The 21,068-nt window shown below is 37.5% G+C and overlaps 1 protein-coding gene across 16 annotated transcripts in view; it reads left to right on the plus strand.

Annotated features, from left to right (window-relative positions):
• LOC105044912 (uncharacterized) overlaps positions 1–20,992 on the plus strand; it is a 38,181-nt gene extending 17,189 nt beyond the window's left edge. For 14 of the 16 annotated variants that reach the window (XM_073257569.1, XM_073257570.1, XM_073257563.1 and 11 more), the window contains 2 exons: positions 19,564–19,604; positions 19,726–20,992. In XM_073257569.1, coding sequence (XP_073113670.1) covers positions 19,564–19,604; positions 19,726–20,727 — 1,043 coding nt within the window. In that variant the 3' untranslated portion in view covers positions 20,728–20,992. The remainder of the gene's footprint in view (positions 1–19,563; positions 19,605–19,725) is intronic. The other 2 variants (XM_073257572.1, XM_010922999.3) reach the window with 1 other exon arrangement.
• Positions 20,993–21,068: the final 76 nt, after the last annotated feature.

A 21,068-nucleotide genomic window follows, 5' to 3' on the forward strand; every position in this document is an offset into this window, starting at 1 on the left:
AATTTAGGATTTGCAAACTACTTGATTAGGCATGTGTTTAGCTTACTTCGAAATTAGACTCTAATTGAGTTTAAAATAGCAGCGAACAACCAGCATTTCAAGCTCTAAATCAATTTCAAGCAAGCTTGGTGAGACCAAGGCTCGATCAAGCTTGGCTTATTTACACCCCTAGGTGTAAGAGGCAATAGATGGACATGTGAAGGAGGAACAGATGAGCAAACTCTCATTCCATCTTCCTGACATTTAATTTTCAATCATCATTGAATAGATGGACAAGCGAAGGAGGAGCAGAGGAACAAACTCTCTTTTCATCTTTTTGACATATAATTTTCAATAATCATTGTGCTGCAAGTGTATCTTGTGCTGGACATAGTTTCACTACAGCATTACTGGTTCTCAGAACGTAGTTTGGTGCCCTTCGACTTCTAACCTTGTATATCATCTAGTGAGTGCTGGTTTTCTAGATTGTAAAAATGGTCATAGAATCTGTTGGGATTTTGGGGTCACTTTATTGTGCACCATGTCTTAAATCTCAATTCCCTTTGATAAAAATGTTAATAAGCAGGATCTCTGTTACATAATGTGACCTTAAGGCTGATGTTTGGGCTGGTGTCTAACTGTCTAGCCAATTTCTACCTGTTTAGCATGTTATTGACTGGTTTCATCATAATGACATTCCTCATGCATTTCTTATCTATTTTATGCATTGATTTGGACTATGTAGTTTGTGTATCATGTGCAAGAATTTATTAATAGCTTCTTGTAAGTTTGTTAATTAAGAAATTTTAATGTTTGTACTTAGGTTAGAGGATGGTATTGATGAAAAAAAAACATGTAATTGATAAAGAGAAGAATGGACCAACTTGCCATTCATTGTCAGACTTATAAGAATAAAAGGAAGGGAGAAGGGTGTTTGTGCTTGTGTGCATGCATGAATATGTGGGTTTATGGTTGTGAATGTATGAGTGCATCTATCCCTCTCTTTTCTTGGTTAGACATTGCAGAAGTGACTATGGGGATTTTGGAAGTTGTATTACTGGTGAGTGACGACCCTCTAGTTTGTGGAGAGGACTTGATAATCTACAGAATTGTATGTGGAGCATACAAAGTTAAGATTGTTAAGAATATGTATGTGTGCAGCATGCACATTTTTTCTTGTGACATTTCATGCTTGCATGTGTTTGTTTTTTCTGTTCAGGATAAGCATAAGAAAAATAACACAAGCAGGAACTATTGAAGCTGGGACATTTATTTGCCTTGTGGTACCTCAAGAGATATATTGCGGTCTAAATTTTTAATTGCTTCCAACTCACATCATAATGGGAATAAGCTATTGTCTAGGTGACCTTTATTAAAAAGATATATAGTTTTGCAATCTACTGTTTGGCTATCTATTTTTTGCCATTGATAAGTTTGATCTTATTTTTGGGATAGTTTGATTAAGAAATATTTGATGAATGATGGTAATATGTGCACCCTTTTAGGAAAAATTAACTTGATGGAACTAGTTGTGGCATTATTTTTCATCATTTCTCTCTTTAAGGCACCTTTTATGGAATTTTTTTTTTTTTACCTAGGAAGATACATGACCTTGGAGGTAGACATAGTGCATTATTTCTCAATAACTAGTAGTCTATACAATTTAAGCTTAGGGTCTTGCTTTTTTTTTTTTTTTTTTTGACAGAAAAATTTGCATGGGAACATACCATAAGGTTTCTTGCTTTTGGGTGTCTTTCATTAAGAAGCTAAGGAAGCTAATGAAGAGAACTCATTGGATAAATATAGAAGAAAATCGATGATGAAAGACTCCCTATTTCCTAATGTGCAAGAGGATTGGATAAGTAGATGTATTAGAGGAAGCATTCAAGAGCATTAAGCATCTGGGGATAAAAAGACAATCATTAAATATTTGGGGAAAAAAAGACAATATAATGTCTGAAGAAGGCAAGCTGTGTTAACTGCGAGAAGCCTAAATTTGGAAGGTAATTGGATTATGAAAGAGGACATTGATTTTTATGTATTGGAAAAAGTGATGCAAGCACTAATTGAAGGTATGGTGCCCTAATTTAGGTGGTTAAGGGTAAGTTGTAAGGGGAGATAGTTGTGATTGGCATGAAGGGAATGCAGTTTTTTAATGCAATGACAGTTGTTCAAGAGTAGAGTTTAACTTTGGTTATCAACAATTGTTTGGATGTTGTTGATGATAGCAAGGAGGCTGTTTAGGAGCCCTTCCTTGGGGGTTGTACCATTTGTTGAGTCAAACCTTTAGCCATTGCGTTACTAAGATGGGAAGGACAAAAGAAGTGAGGGATTTTAGAATGAACATCGTTTCGTTTAGCCACTGCAAGGTGGCCCTCAAGGTGATTACTCTGTGATTGAAGTCAGCTATGGATATCTAGTTAACCTACACCAAGGTTATTTTTTTGTATTAGAAAGTGAACAAAGAAAAAGCTAATAATAGATTTATTGGCCTTTTGTTGACCATTAATCTACATCAATGCAAACTACAAACTGTATGAATTTTAACAAAGATGATGCAATATACAAGTAGCTAGTTTGTAGCATGGGAAAATTGAATGGTGGAAGTGGATAAAGTGACTTAGAATTTTAATTTATTTCTGTTTGGATCAAGTTGGGTCTCTACTACTAGCCAAGATGAAAAACAGTGACCAAGCATCAAAAAAGAAAAATGGTGACCAAGTGAACGATCTAATATATATAATTTGCTTTGATTTGGTGGACATTGTTAAATTGTGGATATCTGTATTATTCAGAAAGCCATTTCATTAGCCATGTAGGATTAAAAAATTGCATCTCGAACAACCAAGATGGTAGGTTAGGTGACCTATGCAACATAAAAAATCCAACTTACATTTTGCTTCTCGTTACAAAGTATATATTATGTTGCTCATCAAGTCTTTTATGTTTAGGTTTGATGAGGTCAGTCACGTGAGAAGCAGAAGTTGTTAAGAAAAAAAAGAGAACAAAGAGTAAAATGCTCTCCTTTCCCTTCCTATGATGTATGATGTTAAAAAACTATGGCTTATAGGCTCAGAGGACCAGGATACAAACCTTTGATATGCTTTTTGAGTGAAAAAGTGTCAATCCATCTGATAGTTTTGGACGTTTTGATTACTGTACATTAAATATTACTGTTCTAAAATATTTAGATTAAAAAAAAAAGGCTCCAGCAATAGAATAGTCTTATCAACATGCTTTTTATATCATGGGTAATCATACACTGTGAAGTTTCTAATGCTTGAGTTCACCTAGGCAAGGTGCTCAATGATGCTTTGAGATTTATATCCCTGACTATAGTTAGGTTATGATGCTCAACAAAATTCTCTAAATTTTGCTGCAAATTCTTCCCATGGACTGCAATTCCAATATTGAATCTTCGATAGTCTTGAACTCGTTTCAGATCTTTGATGGCCTTGAACTCGCTTCAGATCTTAGATGGCCTTGAACTCACTTAGATTGTGAACTTACTTTAGATCTTTGATGGTCCTGAACTCACTTTAGATCTTTGATGGCCTAGCATAATTTTTCCTTGTCGACCTTCATCATGGTTATTACCTCCTGTCCGGAACCTGTTGAGCAAATCCACATCCTTGTGCTCTTAAAATCTAACAAAGAAATCGGAGGAGAAAGAATTGGGGCCACAACAAAGGTATGGAGCAAAAAGCTGGAGTGTCATGGTCATGCTATGCAGTGATGTAAACTGAGGATAAGAGAATATGTGATGGTGTGGGAGTGTGTGTTGGGAAGAACTAATGTTTAATGAACTGGGCACATCAATCAAGTTAGTCCACTTGGCTTGTCACCTGGGAGTTCTAGCAGGTCAGGTCACACAAAAACCCATAATTCTGAGAAAACCATTTGACCTTGTGGGTCAAACAGTTCAGTCATTTGAACTGGTGGTCAAATTGGTTCTGGCCTTGGGACATTTTGACTACTTAACCAAAGAAATTGAAAAAAATAATAATAATCTCGATCCTTCTGTTGGGGTTTTCTTCACTCTCTTTTCCTTCGCTTGGGCTGATGTGTCATAAGAGAAATGGAGGTGAGGAGGGGCTGGGAACCAATGTGGTGGGCCGAATTACAATGTGGTTTTTTCCTTTTTCCTCTCTTTCTTTGGAGTGTGACTTCAATAGCTCGTGGCTTGGCTGTTGCCAAACTTTTTCTTGGATGATTACTTGGTCATGGGATTAGAGTCCCTTGTAGAAGAGAGGAGGTCAACAGAGTTTGAGACAAAGGAAGAAGAGATTAGGGAGTTTAGATGGAAGGATTAAGGTGAGTGGTGTTTAAGATGGAGACAAATGTTTGCTTAGCTTAGGAATCTCAGATGGGCATGGGATTTTTAGATGGAGGGATGGGGGTCCGATATCTTGGAGTGGGTTGAGAAAGGAAAGAGGGGTTCCAGGACTTGCAGTGTTAGATTGTACGGTCAACTCGTGGTTGATCTGTGGTTGAACTGTCAACCAGTGACTCAAACAGGAAAACAGTATGACCTTGAGGAGTAGGAACTGTTTTTCTGCGATGAAGGAAAGGATTCATCTTGAGAGTCCAAGAGGAATTAGAATTTTAGAGTTTGTGAGGCTATTTTAGGTTGTTTAGGGATATTTTGGGAGGTATCAAAGCAATTAAGGATTGTGAAAGTCTTCACATGGGAAGAAATAATGACGTTTTTATATGGTTTTTCAGGATGTGAAGTAGATGAACTTGGTATAGGTGCTGGTACGGATATAATTATAAAGGCTTTCTCTGATTATAGATTTTATCATACGAGATATGTTTCTATCAAATAGGATGGGAGTTGGTATGCTATTTCAGCTCTTTGTAACATATGTAACTCTTCATTTTCCTTACTCATTCTTTTACTTCTATGTTGCTTCTTTATTTTTCTTTTATCCTTCTTTTGTTTCTCTTCCCATATGCTGTTCCTTCTTTCCCATTTCTCTATTGTGCAACGAATATGGAAAGCAGCATGGTTCTGAAATTAAATTAGAACTAAGCATATTTAATTATAGGTTTTCTGTTCCTTCAATTATGTCTCATTGTGGCTTCTTGGTTTAGATCTATCCAACTGCAGACTTAAGATATCAAAGTCCAACTTTTACTCGATAAACCTGAAATAAAATGTTAGGGCTCTTCCTTTTCATGTCAGTTGATCAGTTCAAATTTCAAAAATCGACTAAGGTTACTCTCACCAAAGTTTTGGGGAAGGCATATTAATCACTTAATTGTTTAGGGCTAATCAAGAAATATCATTTATTGCACCTTGGGTGCAAGTTTACCATAAAACTTGCTTTCATCATTAAAGAATGCAAGTTCATTGTTATGCTTGGTGAGATTGGGGGTCTATGTCAAACAACTCATAATCATAGCTTTGAACTGCAGTGTTAACCTTAGAGAAACGTTATAAGTGGTTCTCACTGAAAAGATTATCAACTGATTATTGAATCAATTTGTGGCTGAAATCATTTCAAGCAGCACTAGGCAGAAGCCCATCCTACGAGGCTTTCTTTTGTGACCAAATGACTACTCTTCAGGATTCAGGCACTTTTACTGCTTGTTTATGTGCTTTAAGTTAATGTCATTATTGTTCATTCTCACCTGCATTAATTCTTTCTTTTGTCTTATTAGCTCTTGGTGGCTTTTTTTTTTTTTAAATCATGCTTAGCTCTCTGTGCACTCAGCTAGGGATTGATCTCAGTCTTCAATACTAGTTGCAAGTGGATTCTGCTGACATTCCCATTTTGTAATCCATTTTTTTTTAAAGAAAAAATATAATGTTATGTTGTTACTGTTGAAAGGAAAAGTTCAAAAGGAATTCAATTCATTAATAAGATCTTATCTCTTTAAATAGATGAGAAACAAGTACATAAAGAAAGAAATACGTACTTGAAAAGTAAGTACATACTATATTTAGAGAGATACTAAGTTTAGAGATATACTAAATATGTCTTTTGATGCGTGTCATAGCACACCAAAATTAACCCTACTCACTACTATGTAGATAGGGTGAGTCGGGATTGTATTCGCAGGGATCTTAGTTGATTATTTTGAAAACGCAAAAGAAAAAATAATAAATTATAAAAAAAAGACTAAGAAAGAAGCATGAAAAATAAAATTACTTTTCATTAATCTAATAAAAAAGTATACATAAAGAAAATAAACAAAATTACGATACAAGATAATTAAACCAAGTTGATCTTCTTGCTGCGCCCGATGGTGGATGTGTCTCTTTGAATCCTTCGTCTTCCTCCGTGCAGACAGCGACAGGATGGTTGGAAGGCTTGGTACAGGAACTCCAAGGAAGAAAGGTTGATGGAAGCGGATATGTAACAGAGAAAGGGTAGCGGCACTAGGATTAGAACCTCTCTAGATTTGATGGGATGTGGAAAAGGATCTATGGAGGAATATGTTGTGCTAGGATTAGTACCTCCCCTAGACTTATGAAGAAGAGGAAGAGGGAGAGAGAAAGAGAGAAGCTTGAAGAGAACTTAAGCGTTGGCTTGATTCCAAAAAGGGGAGGCCTTGGGGTTTTATTTATAGAGTGAGGAGCTAGGGTTTCATGAAAAGAGAGATGGGAGTGTGAATAAGGATCCTTGGATCTTCATATTGATTCTCCTCCGTTGATCAATAAGTTGTGTTCACATTTAGTTCCATTTATCTTTTAATCTGGGCCTTTGATTGGAGAGATTGCTTTTTGATCCTTGATCTTTAAGTTGCGTTCACACTGAAATAAGAGCTGATTGTTTGGTTCACTCAAATCTGAACCAATTTGAGTCCAAATTGAATCGTATGAACCCAAACTCCAATTACCTGCAAAATAAACTAGATAGCATTAAATTCTTAGTAAAATAACATTAATGATTACAATATTTAGTGCCTCTAGCATCCTAGATTAAGTATTCATCATACCTCCTAATTTGAACTTTATCGTCTTCGAGTAAAATAGATACATTAGCATTGTACATCAAATTGTCCTTGAATTAAAAGTTATCCTAAACATTCTTAACTATAGTTGATATCTGGCTAGATCATTAAAGAGGTACTTCATTGGATTATCAATTCGACCCAATTAATGGTTGAGTATTAGCCATAAAATTTTTAAAGATCTTCTTTCACTGACTTCCCACTCTACTCTTTAAGTCCTCAAACTTGATGTGAGCAGGGTTTATTGTCTTCTTACGTTTAGTCTCCTTATTTTTTTTTATTTTTTATTTTTTTGAAAAATAATTTTTTTGCATATCTCGACCTTTCCATCCATACCCTCATAAAGCAGATTCTTCATTGAGATGGTGGGAAAAGGGTTCTAGAATTACTTCAAAATTTAGTCTGATCTAAATTCTTCTATTAATTGGGTGTCCTTAATAATTTTTTTTCGATATCTCTAAAATTATCTATACCGTTAATCATTTATTGATTAGAGTGTCTAGTTAACTTCAAATTGAGACAAAATTTAGATGTACAAAACTAATTATTTCTGACCATACTCAAGGACTTAATTAGTTATTCTCCCTCCCAACTTAATTTTCATTATCCCCAATGGAAGAAGAGAATCATAACAAAGTAAAAATAGAGTGTAACAAAGAAGGACACCACTGAGTTCGATGTGTGTAATGTTGATTAAGATATCGTTCATTGCTGGGCTAGTGTGTTCTTGACTCCATTGATCATGGTGCTCCCCCAACTTGGCTAATTGTCCTTTTTAGAAATTTCTATAAAATAAAAAGAAACTGGATAGCTGAAAAATAAAATATTGGGTTGCCTCCCAACAAGCGCTAAGTTTAAGTCTTCAGCCAGACCAAGCCAAAGTTCAATTGTAAACTGGATCCTGTAATTCAATTGAGTCAACTTGCTCGCCATCTCTAATTTCATTCACATAATGTTTCAATCGTTGGCCATTTACTTTGAAGGTGTTTTCCTGTTTAGGATCTTTGATTTCAATTGCTCCATGAGGGAACATCTGAGTTATGACATATGGTCCATCCCAACGTGAACGGAGTTTTTCAGGGAATAGTCGCAACCTCGAATTATAAAGCCACACTTTTTGATTAGGTTCGAACGTTTTTCGTGAAATGTATTTATCTGATAAGCCTTAGCTCGAGCCTTATAAATTCGTGAACTCTCATATGCTTCATTGCGTAGCTCTTCTAATTCGTTCAATTGTAATCTTCTATTACTAGCATTTTTCATATCGAAATTGAATTGCTTTATGGCCAAAAATGTGCTGTATTCTAGCTCTACCGGTAGATGGCAGGCTTTTTCAAAAACGAATCGATAAGGAGACATTTTATCGGGGTCCTGTATGTAGTACGGTAGGTCCATAATGCATCGTTTAATCGTCCAGACCAATCTTTTCGATTAGGCCTAACCGTCTTTTCAAGAATTCGTTTGATCTCCCTGTTGGAGACTTCTACTTGGCCACTAGTTTGGGGTGAATGGTGTGGCAACTTTGTGAGTGATTCCATATTTCTTCATTAAACTTTAAAGTGCCTATTCGTGAAGTGTGTACCTCCACTAATAATGGCTCTTGGGCAACCAAATCGACTTAAGATATTCTGTTGGATGAATTTGATTACCATCTTGTGATCATTCGTTCTGATTGCCTTAGCCTCAACCTATTTAGATACGTAATCTACCGCAACCAAAATATATTCATATCCATAGGATGGAGGAAAGGGGCCATAAAATCGATTCCCCAAACATCAAAAACTTCCACGACTAAGATGGGAGATAGGGGCATCATGTTTTTTCTAGAAATATTTTTCGTTTGCTGACAGCACAAGCACTCAAGGCAAAATTTATGTGCATCCTTAAATAATGTCGGTCAGTAAAATCCACTTTGTAACACTTTTGCGGCCGTTTTTTCCCACTGAAATGTCCCCCGCATGCATGAGAATGACAAAAGGTAAGTATACTTTGATACTCACCCTCAGGGACAGCGTCGAATCACTTGGTCAGAGCAATGTTTGAACAATTCGGGTTTCTCTCAATAATGATGTTTGACCTGTGAGAAGAATCGATCCTTCTCCTGTTTTGTCCAATGGAGAGGAACATGCCCTGTTGCCAAGTAGTTAATGATGTGGGCAAATCATGGGATTTGATCAGAGGATGTTGCAAAAAGTTATTCGTCAGAAATTTTTTTTTGACTTCATCTGTATCCATTGTATGATCAATTAAGATTCTAGAAATATGATCAGCGATCACATTTTTGGAACTTTCTTGTCTCGGATTTTTAGATCAAATTTTTGAAGCAGAAGGATCCATCTGATCAATCGTGGTTTAGTATCTTTTTTGAGAGCAGATGTTTTAAAGCCGCGGATCAGAATACACTAGAATCTTAGACCCTAACAGATATGAACGAAATTTATCAAGGGCAAATACCATCGCTAGTAGTTCTTTTTCTGTCGTGGTGTAGTTCAATTGAGCATCGGATAGAATTTTGCTAGCATAATAGATCACATGTGCTCCTTATTGATTCTTTGACCTAAGATGGCTCCTATTGCAAAATCAGAAGCGTCACACATGATTTCAAATGGGAAGGACCAATCAAGAGGTTTTATTATGGATGCTGTTGTCAGGACTGTTCGTAACGTGTAGAAGGCTTGTAGACATTCTTCATTAAAGACAAATGGTGTATCCTTGGCCAGCAGATTGCACAAGGGTCTCGATATTTTACTAAAATTTTTAATGAAGCATCTGTAAAATCTAGCGTGACCTAAGAAAGATCGTATTTGTCGAACCGAAGTGGGGGGTGGTAGTTTTGACATGACCTCAATTTTCGTTTTATTTACCTCAATCCTCCTTTCGGAAATAATGTCCCAATACGATTCCTTCCCGAACCATGAAATGACTCTTTTCCTAACTTAAAACCAAATTTGTCTTCGTGCAGCGCTTAAGGATTTTGGAGAGGTTATGAAGACAATCCTCAAAAGTGGTTCCAAATACGGAGAAATCATCCATAAATACTTCGAGATATTTATCCACCATATCCGAAAAAATGGCCAAAATGCACCGTTGAAATGTAGCGGGTGTATTGCAGAGTCCGAACGGCATACGTCGAAAAGCGAAAGTGCCGTAAGGGCAAGTGAAGGTCGTCTTTTTTTGGTCATCTAGAAATACAGGTATCTGATTGTACCCCGAATAACCATCTAGGAAATAAAAAAAATGTTGACCTGCTAGCCGTTCTAGGATTTGATCAACGAAGGGTAATGAAAAATGATCCGTTCTAGTAACGGTATTGAGTTTCCTATAGTCAATGCACACTCGCCAATCAGATGGTATGCGAATGGGAAGCAATTCACCTTCTTCATTCTCCACCACAGTAATACCTGCTTTTTTAGGTACTAGAGTAGGGCTGACCCATTTACTATCGGATATGGGGTAGATGATTCCAGCGTCTAACCATTTTACCACCTCTTTCTTCACTACCCGCATATTTGGGTTCAGTCTCCTCTGCATGTTTCGATGGGGTTTGGCATCTGTCTCGCAATGAATATGGTGCATACAGATGGAGGGGTCAATTCCTTTTAGATCGGTAATGGACCAGTCGATAGTCTTTTTATTTTCCTTCAGAACACCAACCAATTGTGCTTCTTGATCCGGGGTCAAGTTTGATGCAATGATCACCGGAAGGGTGTCATTAGGTCCTAGGAATGCATACTTGTGTGGCCGGAAGTGGCTTTAATTCTAGTGCAGGTGGTGATTCTAATGATGGGACTGTGGGTGTATTGGCTAATGCAGGCAATGGCTCATATTTGATTGTCCAATGGGGAGTAGTTTCATCACTTGATGTATCAACTAAAATGTTTACTTCTTCACTACCTCCCTCCATATCACAGTCGTCCACTCCAAAGTACGTCAAATAGGTGTCTCGAAAATTATGTGCAAAAATCATTGATGTTGCTTCCTCTATAGTATCCTCGAATGTATCTATCTCGAAGCAACTATCCATTGATGGTCTCTGGGATGCACTAAACACATTTAATCTCAGTTTCTTATTCCCAAATGATACGTCCATGACTCCTGTCCTACAATTGATGCACGCATTTGCCGTAGCTAGGAAGGGTCTGCCTAAGATAATGGGAATTTACCTTGGATTGCCACTCAGTTCCATGTCAAGGACTAAAAAATCAATTGAAAAATAGAACTCATCTACCTTGACCTAAACATCCTCGATCATCCCACGTGGTGTCTTAATTGATCTATCAACTAACTGTAGAGTGACCGATGTGGGTTTCAATTGTCCGAATCCAAAAAGTTTATAAACCAAGCTAGGTAAAAGGTTCACACTCGCTCCTAGATATAGGAGAGCTTATTCGATGTGAAGGTCTCTTATAATGCAAGAAATGGTAGGGGTATCTGGATCTTTAAGCTTTGGAGGGGTAGCGTGCTGGAATACAGAGCTAGCTTGTTCGGTGAGGCATACTTTCTTCGGGAGTTGTGATCGAGATTTACGTTTCTGGATGCACAATTCTTTCAAAAATTTTGCGTAAGCTAGGACATGTTTGATTGCATCTAGAAGGGGGAGATTAATTTGGACTTGCTTAAATAATTCCAACATCTCATCAAGTCTTCTTCCTTTCTTATCCACAAGAGTGGGGGCTTTTAGGGCACTTGAAAATGGGGCTTTAGGCAAGTAAGGTGATTCCGGTGCAGTTGGTCCTTTTTCTACTTTTGTGTCCTCCTTGCTCTTAGGTGATTTGGGCTGGGGCTTTTAGGGCACTTGAAAATGGGGCTTTAGACAAGTCAGGTGATTCCGGTGCAGTTGGTCCTTTTTCTACTTTTGTGTCCTCCTTGCTCTTAGGTGATTTAGGCTTAGAGGTCTAGGGTCGGTCTCATTGATTTTACTCGTGTGTTCAATGACCTTTCCATTTTTGAGAGTCATGATTGATTTGGCTTGTTCAGAAAAGGTATCTGGAGTATTGGAGCTCTCAACCATGAATTGTCCTCTCGGATTGCTCTCAGTTTGGCTAGGTAATTTTTCTCTCCTACTGATTGCGGTTGCTAGTTGACCTATTTGGGTCTCTAGCTTAGCAATGGATTGCGTGTGAGAGTTAAGGGTCTGGGTGTTGACTTCTAATCGTTATAGTGCTTTTAGAACTTTATCCTCAAAAGCTGAGTTGTGACCAGTGATAGATGGTTGAGGAGTATTTTGAAACTGGTGGTATGAATCATGCCTATATGTCGGGTCTTGATAATTTGGTCTAGGTACAGCAGGCCAACCACTGGCTGTGATCTCCAGGAAAAATTTGTGTGGTTTCCCCGATCGGGGTTATAAGTGTTCGAATATGGATTATTTCCTGATCTACGAGCTTGTTGGGCTTGAGCTTGCTGGACCCGCTTATGCACAAATTCAGAAAATTGAGGTGCGGTTGGACATTCACTAACAAAATGAGTCGGGCTTGCACACAATGCACAAACATCTTGCACTGGATTAGGTAGAATCGAAAGTGTCCAGTATTCAGAAGACGGTCTAATTTTTGGGACAACTCATCTACCTTACTGTGGATATCCATAACATTTCCAATCTGATAGATTCCATCTCTTTTCTGTTGAGACATGGGTTGTTCTCTAGAGGTGGCAGACATATGATGTAGGGAGTTCTCACTAAGTGTTTCAAAGAGCTGCCAAGCCTCGTCCTCACTATTTAGCATGAATGTCCCACCACACGATGCATCGATCATTTGTCGGTGTTTCTCCGATAGACCATCGTAGAAACACTGAACAAGTTGCCATTTGAGGACAGCGTGGTGGGGGCATTTACGAATAAGATCTCTTAACCTTTTTCTGTCTCATGAAAAAGTTCACCATCCAATTGGGAAAAACTAGTGATGGCTTTTTTAATTTGATTCGTTTTTTCCAATTGGAAAGTATTTCTTGAGGAATTCTCTCTGAAGATGGTCCCAAGTTGAAATGATTATGGAATCTAGGAAATTTAACCAATGTTTGACTTTGTCCTTAAGTGAAAAAGGAACAGTTTCAACCTGAGGATATCATCGGAGAAATTTTGGATTTTTACCGTGGAGCATATCTCAAGAAATTCGTCCAAGTGTTTAACGAATCCTCATTCATCGGTCCATAGAATGATGGAGCATTTGAATAATGCTGGATTTGATTTCGTATTGTGCCGCCTCCGCAGGAGGAGGCTGGATACATGACGAGTAAGTGTAAGATGAGGGAGTAAAATACTCTCTCAATTGTCGTGGTGGGTCGGTCTCTTTTTTGGATCCATAGTTTTGATTTGGTTTATTCGAATCATTTTTTCTCTAGGTCTAATGGGTGTAAATTAGGTTGTAATGATCGGCGTCCTAGCATGCACCCAAAAGATCTCATCGAGTTTTAATTTCAACAAGTTTTTTTTTTGAAAGAGAAAGGAGAGTAGGAGGGAAAAGAATTCTAAAGAAGAGAACCTAAGGAGTTCTAATGCTAAGAAGATACAGAAGAATTAATTAGATTTGATATTTTTAGTCAACAATCAAGTGGTTCAATCAATTTTATGGATTATCCTAGATCTAGACAGCTCCTAACTGCCAAAGTCATCTTCAAGCACTTCAAGTAGCAGACTAGCCGCTCAACTGGTCAGATAAGTGTAAGGTTGATGGGGGTCCCCCCGTTGCTTTCCTTAGACACCAACTGTGTTGGTCAGATTAGCGAATGGAACCAATTAATGAACCACCTTCCTTCAGGACGTAATCCCTGAACCATTTTTCTAGACACCAGTTAAACTGACTAACCTGAATCCGGTCTAACTTTTAGGGTTCCTTGTCCTACTGAGCTCGAGGATCCTTAAGGGTTAACGTCTAATCGATTTTAAATTAGAAGTTTAGGTCAATGTAATTGCAAGGTAGTGATTTGTGGGCCAAGGAAGGGTGATAAATTTCCACCTTATATTGATTAGGGTTTTGCCCTTAAGATTTTTTTTTATGAAAATATGCAATGCAAAAGGAAAAGATGTTCAAACATGTTAAGTGGATTTTAAAATTTAATTGATTTATTTATATTAGTCAAGTGTTATGTATTATCGTTGTATTCCTTTTATATTATGTTATCTTTTAGCAAGAAAAATAAAAGTAATTTTTAAATTAGGTTAATTAGATATTAGAAGATCAAGTGAATCTAACTAAATGAAAAGTAAATAGATTAAAAGGCAAGTAGTTATTCTACAAATAAAGTAATAAATCAAATCTACTTTTAGGATAATAAATTATTCTAAACTATAGAAAGCAGTAAATCACTAGGAATAATAGACAATAATAAATAAGTAACTACTTAACTATGCAAATAAGGTAATCTCACAGTTAAGAATAAAAGATAACTACATAATCCAAATAAAAGGCTAAGAATCTAATCTACTTATGAAGCAGGAAATCACTAATTATATAAAAAGTAAATTATTTTAATCTATAGAAAGCAGTAAATTGTTAGGTTATAGGAAGTAGAAAATATTTCTATGCATGCAAATAAAGAAAACTAAATATAAAATAGTAAATCTATCATATACGAAGAGTAATATGAGGCAAAAATTTTGAAAAAGAATACATAAAAGGAAATCAAGCAATCTAAAGTAGAAATAAAAATCTAGAAAGTAGTAAAATATTTTTTTTTATTTTATAGATTTTTTTTTATTTTGAATTTTTTTTTTCAAAACAATCGCGTCAAAATCTCCGGCAACGGTGCCAAAATTTGATGCGTGTCGTAGCACACCAAAATTAATCCTACTCACTACTATGTAGATAGGGTGAGTCGGGATCGTATCTGTAGGGATCTTAGTTGATTATTTTAAAAATGCAAAAAAAATAATAATAAATTGTAAAAAAAGATTAAGAAAGAAACATGAAAAATAAAATTATTTTTCATTAATCTAATAAAGAAGCATACATAAAGAAAAGAAATAAAATTGCGATACAAGACAACTAAATCAAGTTGATCTTCTTGCTGCGCCCGATGGTGGATGTGTCTCCTTGAATCCTTCGTCTTCCTCCGTACAGACAGCGACAGGATGGCTGGAAGGCTTGGTACAGAAACTCCTAAGGAAGAAAGGTTGATGGAAGCGGATATGTAACAGAGAAAGGATAGCGGCATTAGGATTAGAACCTCTCCTAGATTTGATGGGATGTGGAAAAGGGATCTATGGAAGAATATGTTGTGCTAGGGTTAGTACCTCTCCTAGACTTATGAAGAAGAGGAAGAGGGAGAGAGAAAGAGAGAAGCTTGAAGAGAACTTAGGCGTTGGCTTGATTCCAAAAAGAGGAAGGCCTTGGGGTTCTATTTATAGAGTGAGGAGGCTAGGGTTTCATGAAAAGAGAGATGGGAGTGTGAATAAGGACCTTTGGATCTTCATATTGATTCTCCTCCGTTGATCAATAAGTCGTGTTCACACTTAGTTTCATTTATCTTTTAATCTGGACCTTTGATTGGAAAGGTTGCTTCTTGACCCTTGATCTTTAAGTTGCGTTCACACTGAAATAAGAGCTGATTGCTTGGTTCCTCAAATCTGAACCAATTTGAGTCCAAATTGAATCGTATGAACCCAAACTCCTAATTACCTGCAAAATAGACTAGATAGCATTAAATTTTTAATAAAATAACATTAATGATTACAATATTTAGTGCCTCTAGCGTCCTAAATTAAGTATTCATCACATGTCCTTCCTATATAAGAACTCATTAAATAAGAATAATTCTAACACTCCTCAAGTTGGAGCATATATATCAAACATGCCCAGCTTGTTACATATAGAGTTGAAAATACCAAAAAACATAGACTTAGTCACTAGCCAGCTAGTCGTCATTGGTAGGATTTTTGGAATTTGAAGGATCTTCAGTCAGGTGTCACATCTTTCGTTGGGTATCAATAAATAATTTGAACGATTGGATCTACAAAAGATAGTTAGTGCTATTGTGTTTTACTATAGTTGCGTTACATTCCTTGTCACAGCATCAGAACCGGGAGGCAGAGGTATCGAGAGTTGTTTGTTATCATGATTTAAGAACACCATAGCCTCCAGAGAGGACATAAACAGTCAACAGTCAGACAGTAAAAAAGGAAAGGAAGGATATCTTTACATGGCAGCCAGAGAAATCACGGGCAATGTACTGCTTCCGTGATTAGTAGATAAATAGAAAGACAGTCGAAGGACTTTTGCATGGCATAAGAAAGGAACCTATATTGATTTGTCTCAGAATAGATTGCTTCTTTAAATGCCGGATAAACAGAAAGACAGTTGAAGGACTTCTACATGGCATAAGAAAGGAACCTATGTTGATTTGTCTAAGAACAGATTGCTTCTTGAAATGCACAGAGGGTCCCTCAGCCAATCTTGTAGAATAACAAGCAGATTTCAGCAAACAACAGACAGAAGCATTAATCAGACCTCCAAGATGGCAAAGGATGGACTGCTATAGTGTAAACAGATAGATTTCAGAACTGCAATATTAAGGATCCAACAAGGACAAGAATCCAAAGTCCTCGGCGATGGCTAGGGTTTCAGTAAGAACCAGAGGCAACGGTCGCCAGAGATCTCTAACAGTGGAGGAAGAGGGCGATGAAGAAGGCTGACGTGGAGATGGAAAGTGGCGGCGGTGGTGGTTTAAAAGGCTTTGAAAAGGGAGAAGACAGGTAGGATTTTTGAGAAGGGAGTTGGAACTTTGGTACGGTTAGGGTTTTGAAGGTTGTCGGCGAAGAGGAGGGGCTGTGATGTTGGCTACTACGGCAGGGGCTACTGCAAAAGAGCTACTGTGGCTAGAAGAGTTGCTACGGTCTGTTGTGGAAGGAGGGGGCAGTGGAGGTCTAGGATTGTAGAGATGGTGCGGCAACCACTTTAATACCATATTGAAAGGAAAAGCTCAAAAGGATTCAATTCATTAATAAGATCCCATCTCTTTAAATAGATGAGAAATAAGTACATGAGAAAAGAAGTACATACTTGACAAGCAAGTACATACCGTGTTTAGAGATATACTTTGGCATTTGTTGGTAGCATAATTCTAACAGTTACTATCTGGATTGTCCAAATTCTGTTACAATTTATTGATTCAACACAATCATGATGACATAAGTGCTCAAATCGTGCTTATGTGTTGAAAAATAGTTATTTACTCTTCCTCTGACCATTATGATATTGTTTCATACTTACATTTAACTATTTTCTGTATTTGAATTCCTATACTTTGGCATTTGTTGGTAGCAGCATATGCTTTATGGTAATTTTTCTTGTCGAGTGCAGTCAGACATGATTTATTGAGGTCTGTGTTTATATGTGTGTTTAAGTTTCATAAGCATCACGGACTTACAGCCAAAAAGAGGACCAGCCTAAGCTAATGAACCCATGTAGTACCCTTTTTATTAGTCAATGTGGGACTATGACATAACGCATGCTTTAACCTATGTTATAGAGAGAATATTTTAATAAACCACAAGCATTGCATACCTTCTTGCTAAACTTTTTGGATCTATGCATCTTTTTGATGAACCGGCTGTTGGACAAAACATATCTGAACAAATGCATGAATGGGTTCCTCATATAGCTTTTCCATAGAAATACTACCCTTGGATGGTGATGAACTAGCCATTAGACAGGACATATCTTAACAAAATACATTTTTGCATGAATGGTTTCCTCATATAGCTTTTCCATAGAAATACTACCCTTGGATGGTTCATCAAATTGTGTTGAACTTGCTCTCCAACTAAGTTTGCTTTTTGTCTATCATCTACTACTCCCACTCCCTGTGCCTTTTGAGGCTTGAGCTGTGGGCAAAAGAAAAAAAAAGATTCATTTTTTCTTAATTGGAACTCATTATTGTTCTTGGCTTTAAAAATTATGATATCAAGAATTAACTTCCCTGCTTCAATACTAAAAATTTTAGTCATGTCGCTGCTTACTCATTCCACCATGCAAACGTGCTTGCATACCTCTAGACTTGCATGAGTGCATGCATAAATCCATTACATGCATGTCTATATTCATTTGTGCTTATGGTGATGTCTTGTCAATGAGACTTGAAGAGCTACTTTTCTTACCTTAAATACTTAACATCTGAGGTGTAAGAACACATTATATTGAAGAACATACTGTTAGCACCAAAAATTCATCATTTCCCGAATTGTTATATCTTGCCTATAGCATTCATAGTAATATTACTCCCCCACTTCGACCTATGTTTTGCCAGGTTGACTTGAGTCTTTATGTATTGGTATTGACATCTATAGGAATACCAAACGTCCATGCTAGTATTTGGTCACTACAGGCCAAATGTTGGAAGTAACATTAAGAACTTGGAATTAGAAGAATTATCTTCAACCTAAGTGTTAGAGGAAGACCACTTGGACTCCAGATGTTTAGTCCATTCCAGACCTTCCTGATTTGTATATTATTAATTTTGGGTGTATGAAAATGATCTGGATCTTCCTGTAGCTAATCGTCTTAGCAAAAGTCCTTGTAATTTAATATTTTTGTGATGAGGCGGCTGCTGCTTACATGTTCAATTAGTGAATCTTGATTATCTGGATTTAGGGAGGATTAAGAAGTTTTTTGTTGTATAAACAAGCGTTTTCATGTTGTGGCAGTATGGAATTGGCTTGAGCATGGTGAGGAAGATTAGGTTGTTTTCTGACTATCTGGAGTTCGATTTGGAGGTGAAGATAAATAGAAAATTTTGAGAACAGAACATATAAGAGGCTAGAAATTAGTTGGATGGGCATGCGTGGATAGGATTTCGGTTGGGCAGTCTTGTATGGCACCTTAGTAGTAGGTGAGCACCTGATACCATTTGTTCTTTTGTTCTGCTTGTGCTGCATTTTTTTTTTCAAAAAAAAGAAAAAGAAAAAGAGGAAACTTCCTACTGACAATGTTTGAAAAGACCTTGAAGTGTTTCACGAGCTGTTTCTTAGGTTTCATAATCTGTCCATTTGCTCAAGTTTGAAGGTTGTCTGATCTTGTAATGGGGCATGGTCAACAATGCGGTGGTGTTTAGAGTGTCTGATTCATCTAAGCTGTGGGCTGATGTCGCTTTCATGTGCTTACATGGATGTATGTGAGCGAGCTGTCAGCTTGGTTGAACTTGTTAATTTTGGTGGGTGACTAAATGTTTTGTAGATGCCAGATTATGTTATCACAAGGATTGATTTAAGATAGTTGTTTTCAATACCTGATGGAATTAGGTCTGCAGACCTGCAGATGGCAACAGGAGTCAAAATTAAATCTGATAGCTCTCTCTCTCTCTCTCTCTCTCTCTCGGTTTGAAACATGATCATAATAAGCTGTCTGCAGATTCCATTAACATCATTTCATGTGAATAATGTACTGAAAGTATTTCATTGGTGTTTAATTGAAGCTCTTGTGAGGATTTTAATCTGAAGTAAACTTCCAGAATATTTAACTAACTTTTTTGGGGTGCGTTATCTTTTCTTCTTTTACCTTGGAGATCTTGTTTGTCTATCAATAGAAGAGTTCCATAGATATAGAGTTCCATAGATATAGTTCCTCCATGTCATTTCAAGTTATTCCTTATTGTTCAATTAATCTTTAATTTCTTCTACATGATCAGGAGCAAGGCCTGATACTTCTGTATTTTCTCAGTCTAATGAGGTACGCTTTCAAACTCCTTTTACAAAAATTTCAGGGTACCGATGCTTTCTTTCTTCAAAATGTTGTGTGGTGGATTCATACAATATCTTACTAATTGAGCAACATTTTTTGGCATTCCTAGTCGCAGAGGCACTTTACTGCTTTAAACAATTATGGCTCTGCATCCCCGCTTCCAGGCTCTAGTCGATGGGCATCCACTAGCAAGCAGCCAAACTTCTTCCCACCTCGCCATTTTTCTGGCAGACGCTCATTCATGTCGAAACCTGTTTATCCGCTCGTTTTCCGGAATCCTGTTTCAGATGCTGAAGCCTTTCGAATGGCTGAAACCAGTAGTGGTGGCAGGATGACACCTGGAGATGATGTCAGGACTTCTCCCATGTGGCCTGAGAACATTTTGAGCCCAGATCTCAAGTACCGGAAAACCATAACAGAACTTCAAAAGACGGAAGGTTTTCCAGAACCCAACACGAGTTCAAGGAGGGAAGGATTCAGATGGAGCAATGCCAGCAGTTATGATTTTGGATATGATGATGTGATCGACATCACAGATCATATCATTGTAGAGAACCAAAGGTGCCTTAATAATTCAGCAAGATATCAGAAATGTGGGTTATGCGAGAGGTTATTGTGGCAGAAGTCTCCATGGAGCTCAAACCGGATTGTCAGAAGCAGTGACATGCCAGTTGCTGGGGTACTGCCATGCCACCATGTTTTTCATGCAGATTGCTTGGAGGAGACTACTCCCAAGAGCCAAATCCATGAGCCTCCATGCCCTTTATGTCTGAAAGCTGTTGGCAGTGAAGGATCTACATCATTTTCAGAACCCTTGCAGGTCGCTCTAAGATCCATTCGCAGAAGCCAGGGTTTGAACATTTCTTCCAATGGTGCAGGGAACTCATCTCAGAATGGGGGTGATTTGAGGCGAAATCAGTCTCTCCCAAGGTCCCGACATGGAGGTTCACTGACCAGGAGCCACTTCAAGAAGCGGTTTTCCTTCAAGGGAAGGGTGGGGAAAGATCTCTTTGGGACAAAAATATTTAGGACTGGGTCATCCTCATCTTCATTGCCAAAAGACGATCCTAACCAAGCTAGGCACATGAGGCCTCACCAATCCTCAGGGTAGATGGGACCGTAGACATGGTCATACATCCATTTGCAGGTCGGTCTTTGTTTTTGGTGACTTCTGTGGTAGAATTCCAATTCAGAGTCTGTACTCTATAAGTTGAAATGTTAAGTTACGTATCTTACATGGACTTGTTACTAGACCAGTGCTTAATCTTTCATTGCTGGTACTGCTGGCCACTGATAGTTCTGTACTTAACCAGGCCTTAATGACATCTTGGGATTTCAGGAATCACATGAAAAATTTAAGGGTGTCTCCTCATCAATTAATGTTTTTGAGCAACCCAAGGCGCTGAATTTTTTTTTGTTGAAACTTGGTTGACAATGCTTGGCCAATTGTTG

This window comes from Elaeis guineensis, chromosome 5 (genome assembly GCF_000442705.2).
Source record: "Elaeis guineensis isolate ETL-2024a chromosome 5, EG11, whole genome shotgun sequence".
NCBI classification, from domain to species: domain Eukaryota; kingdom Viridiplantae; phylum Streptophyta; class Magnoliopsida; order Arecales; family Arecaceae; genus Elaeis; species Elaeis guineensis.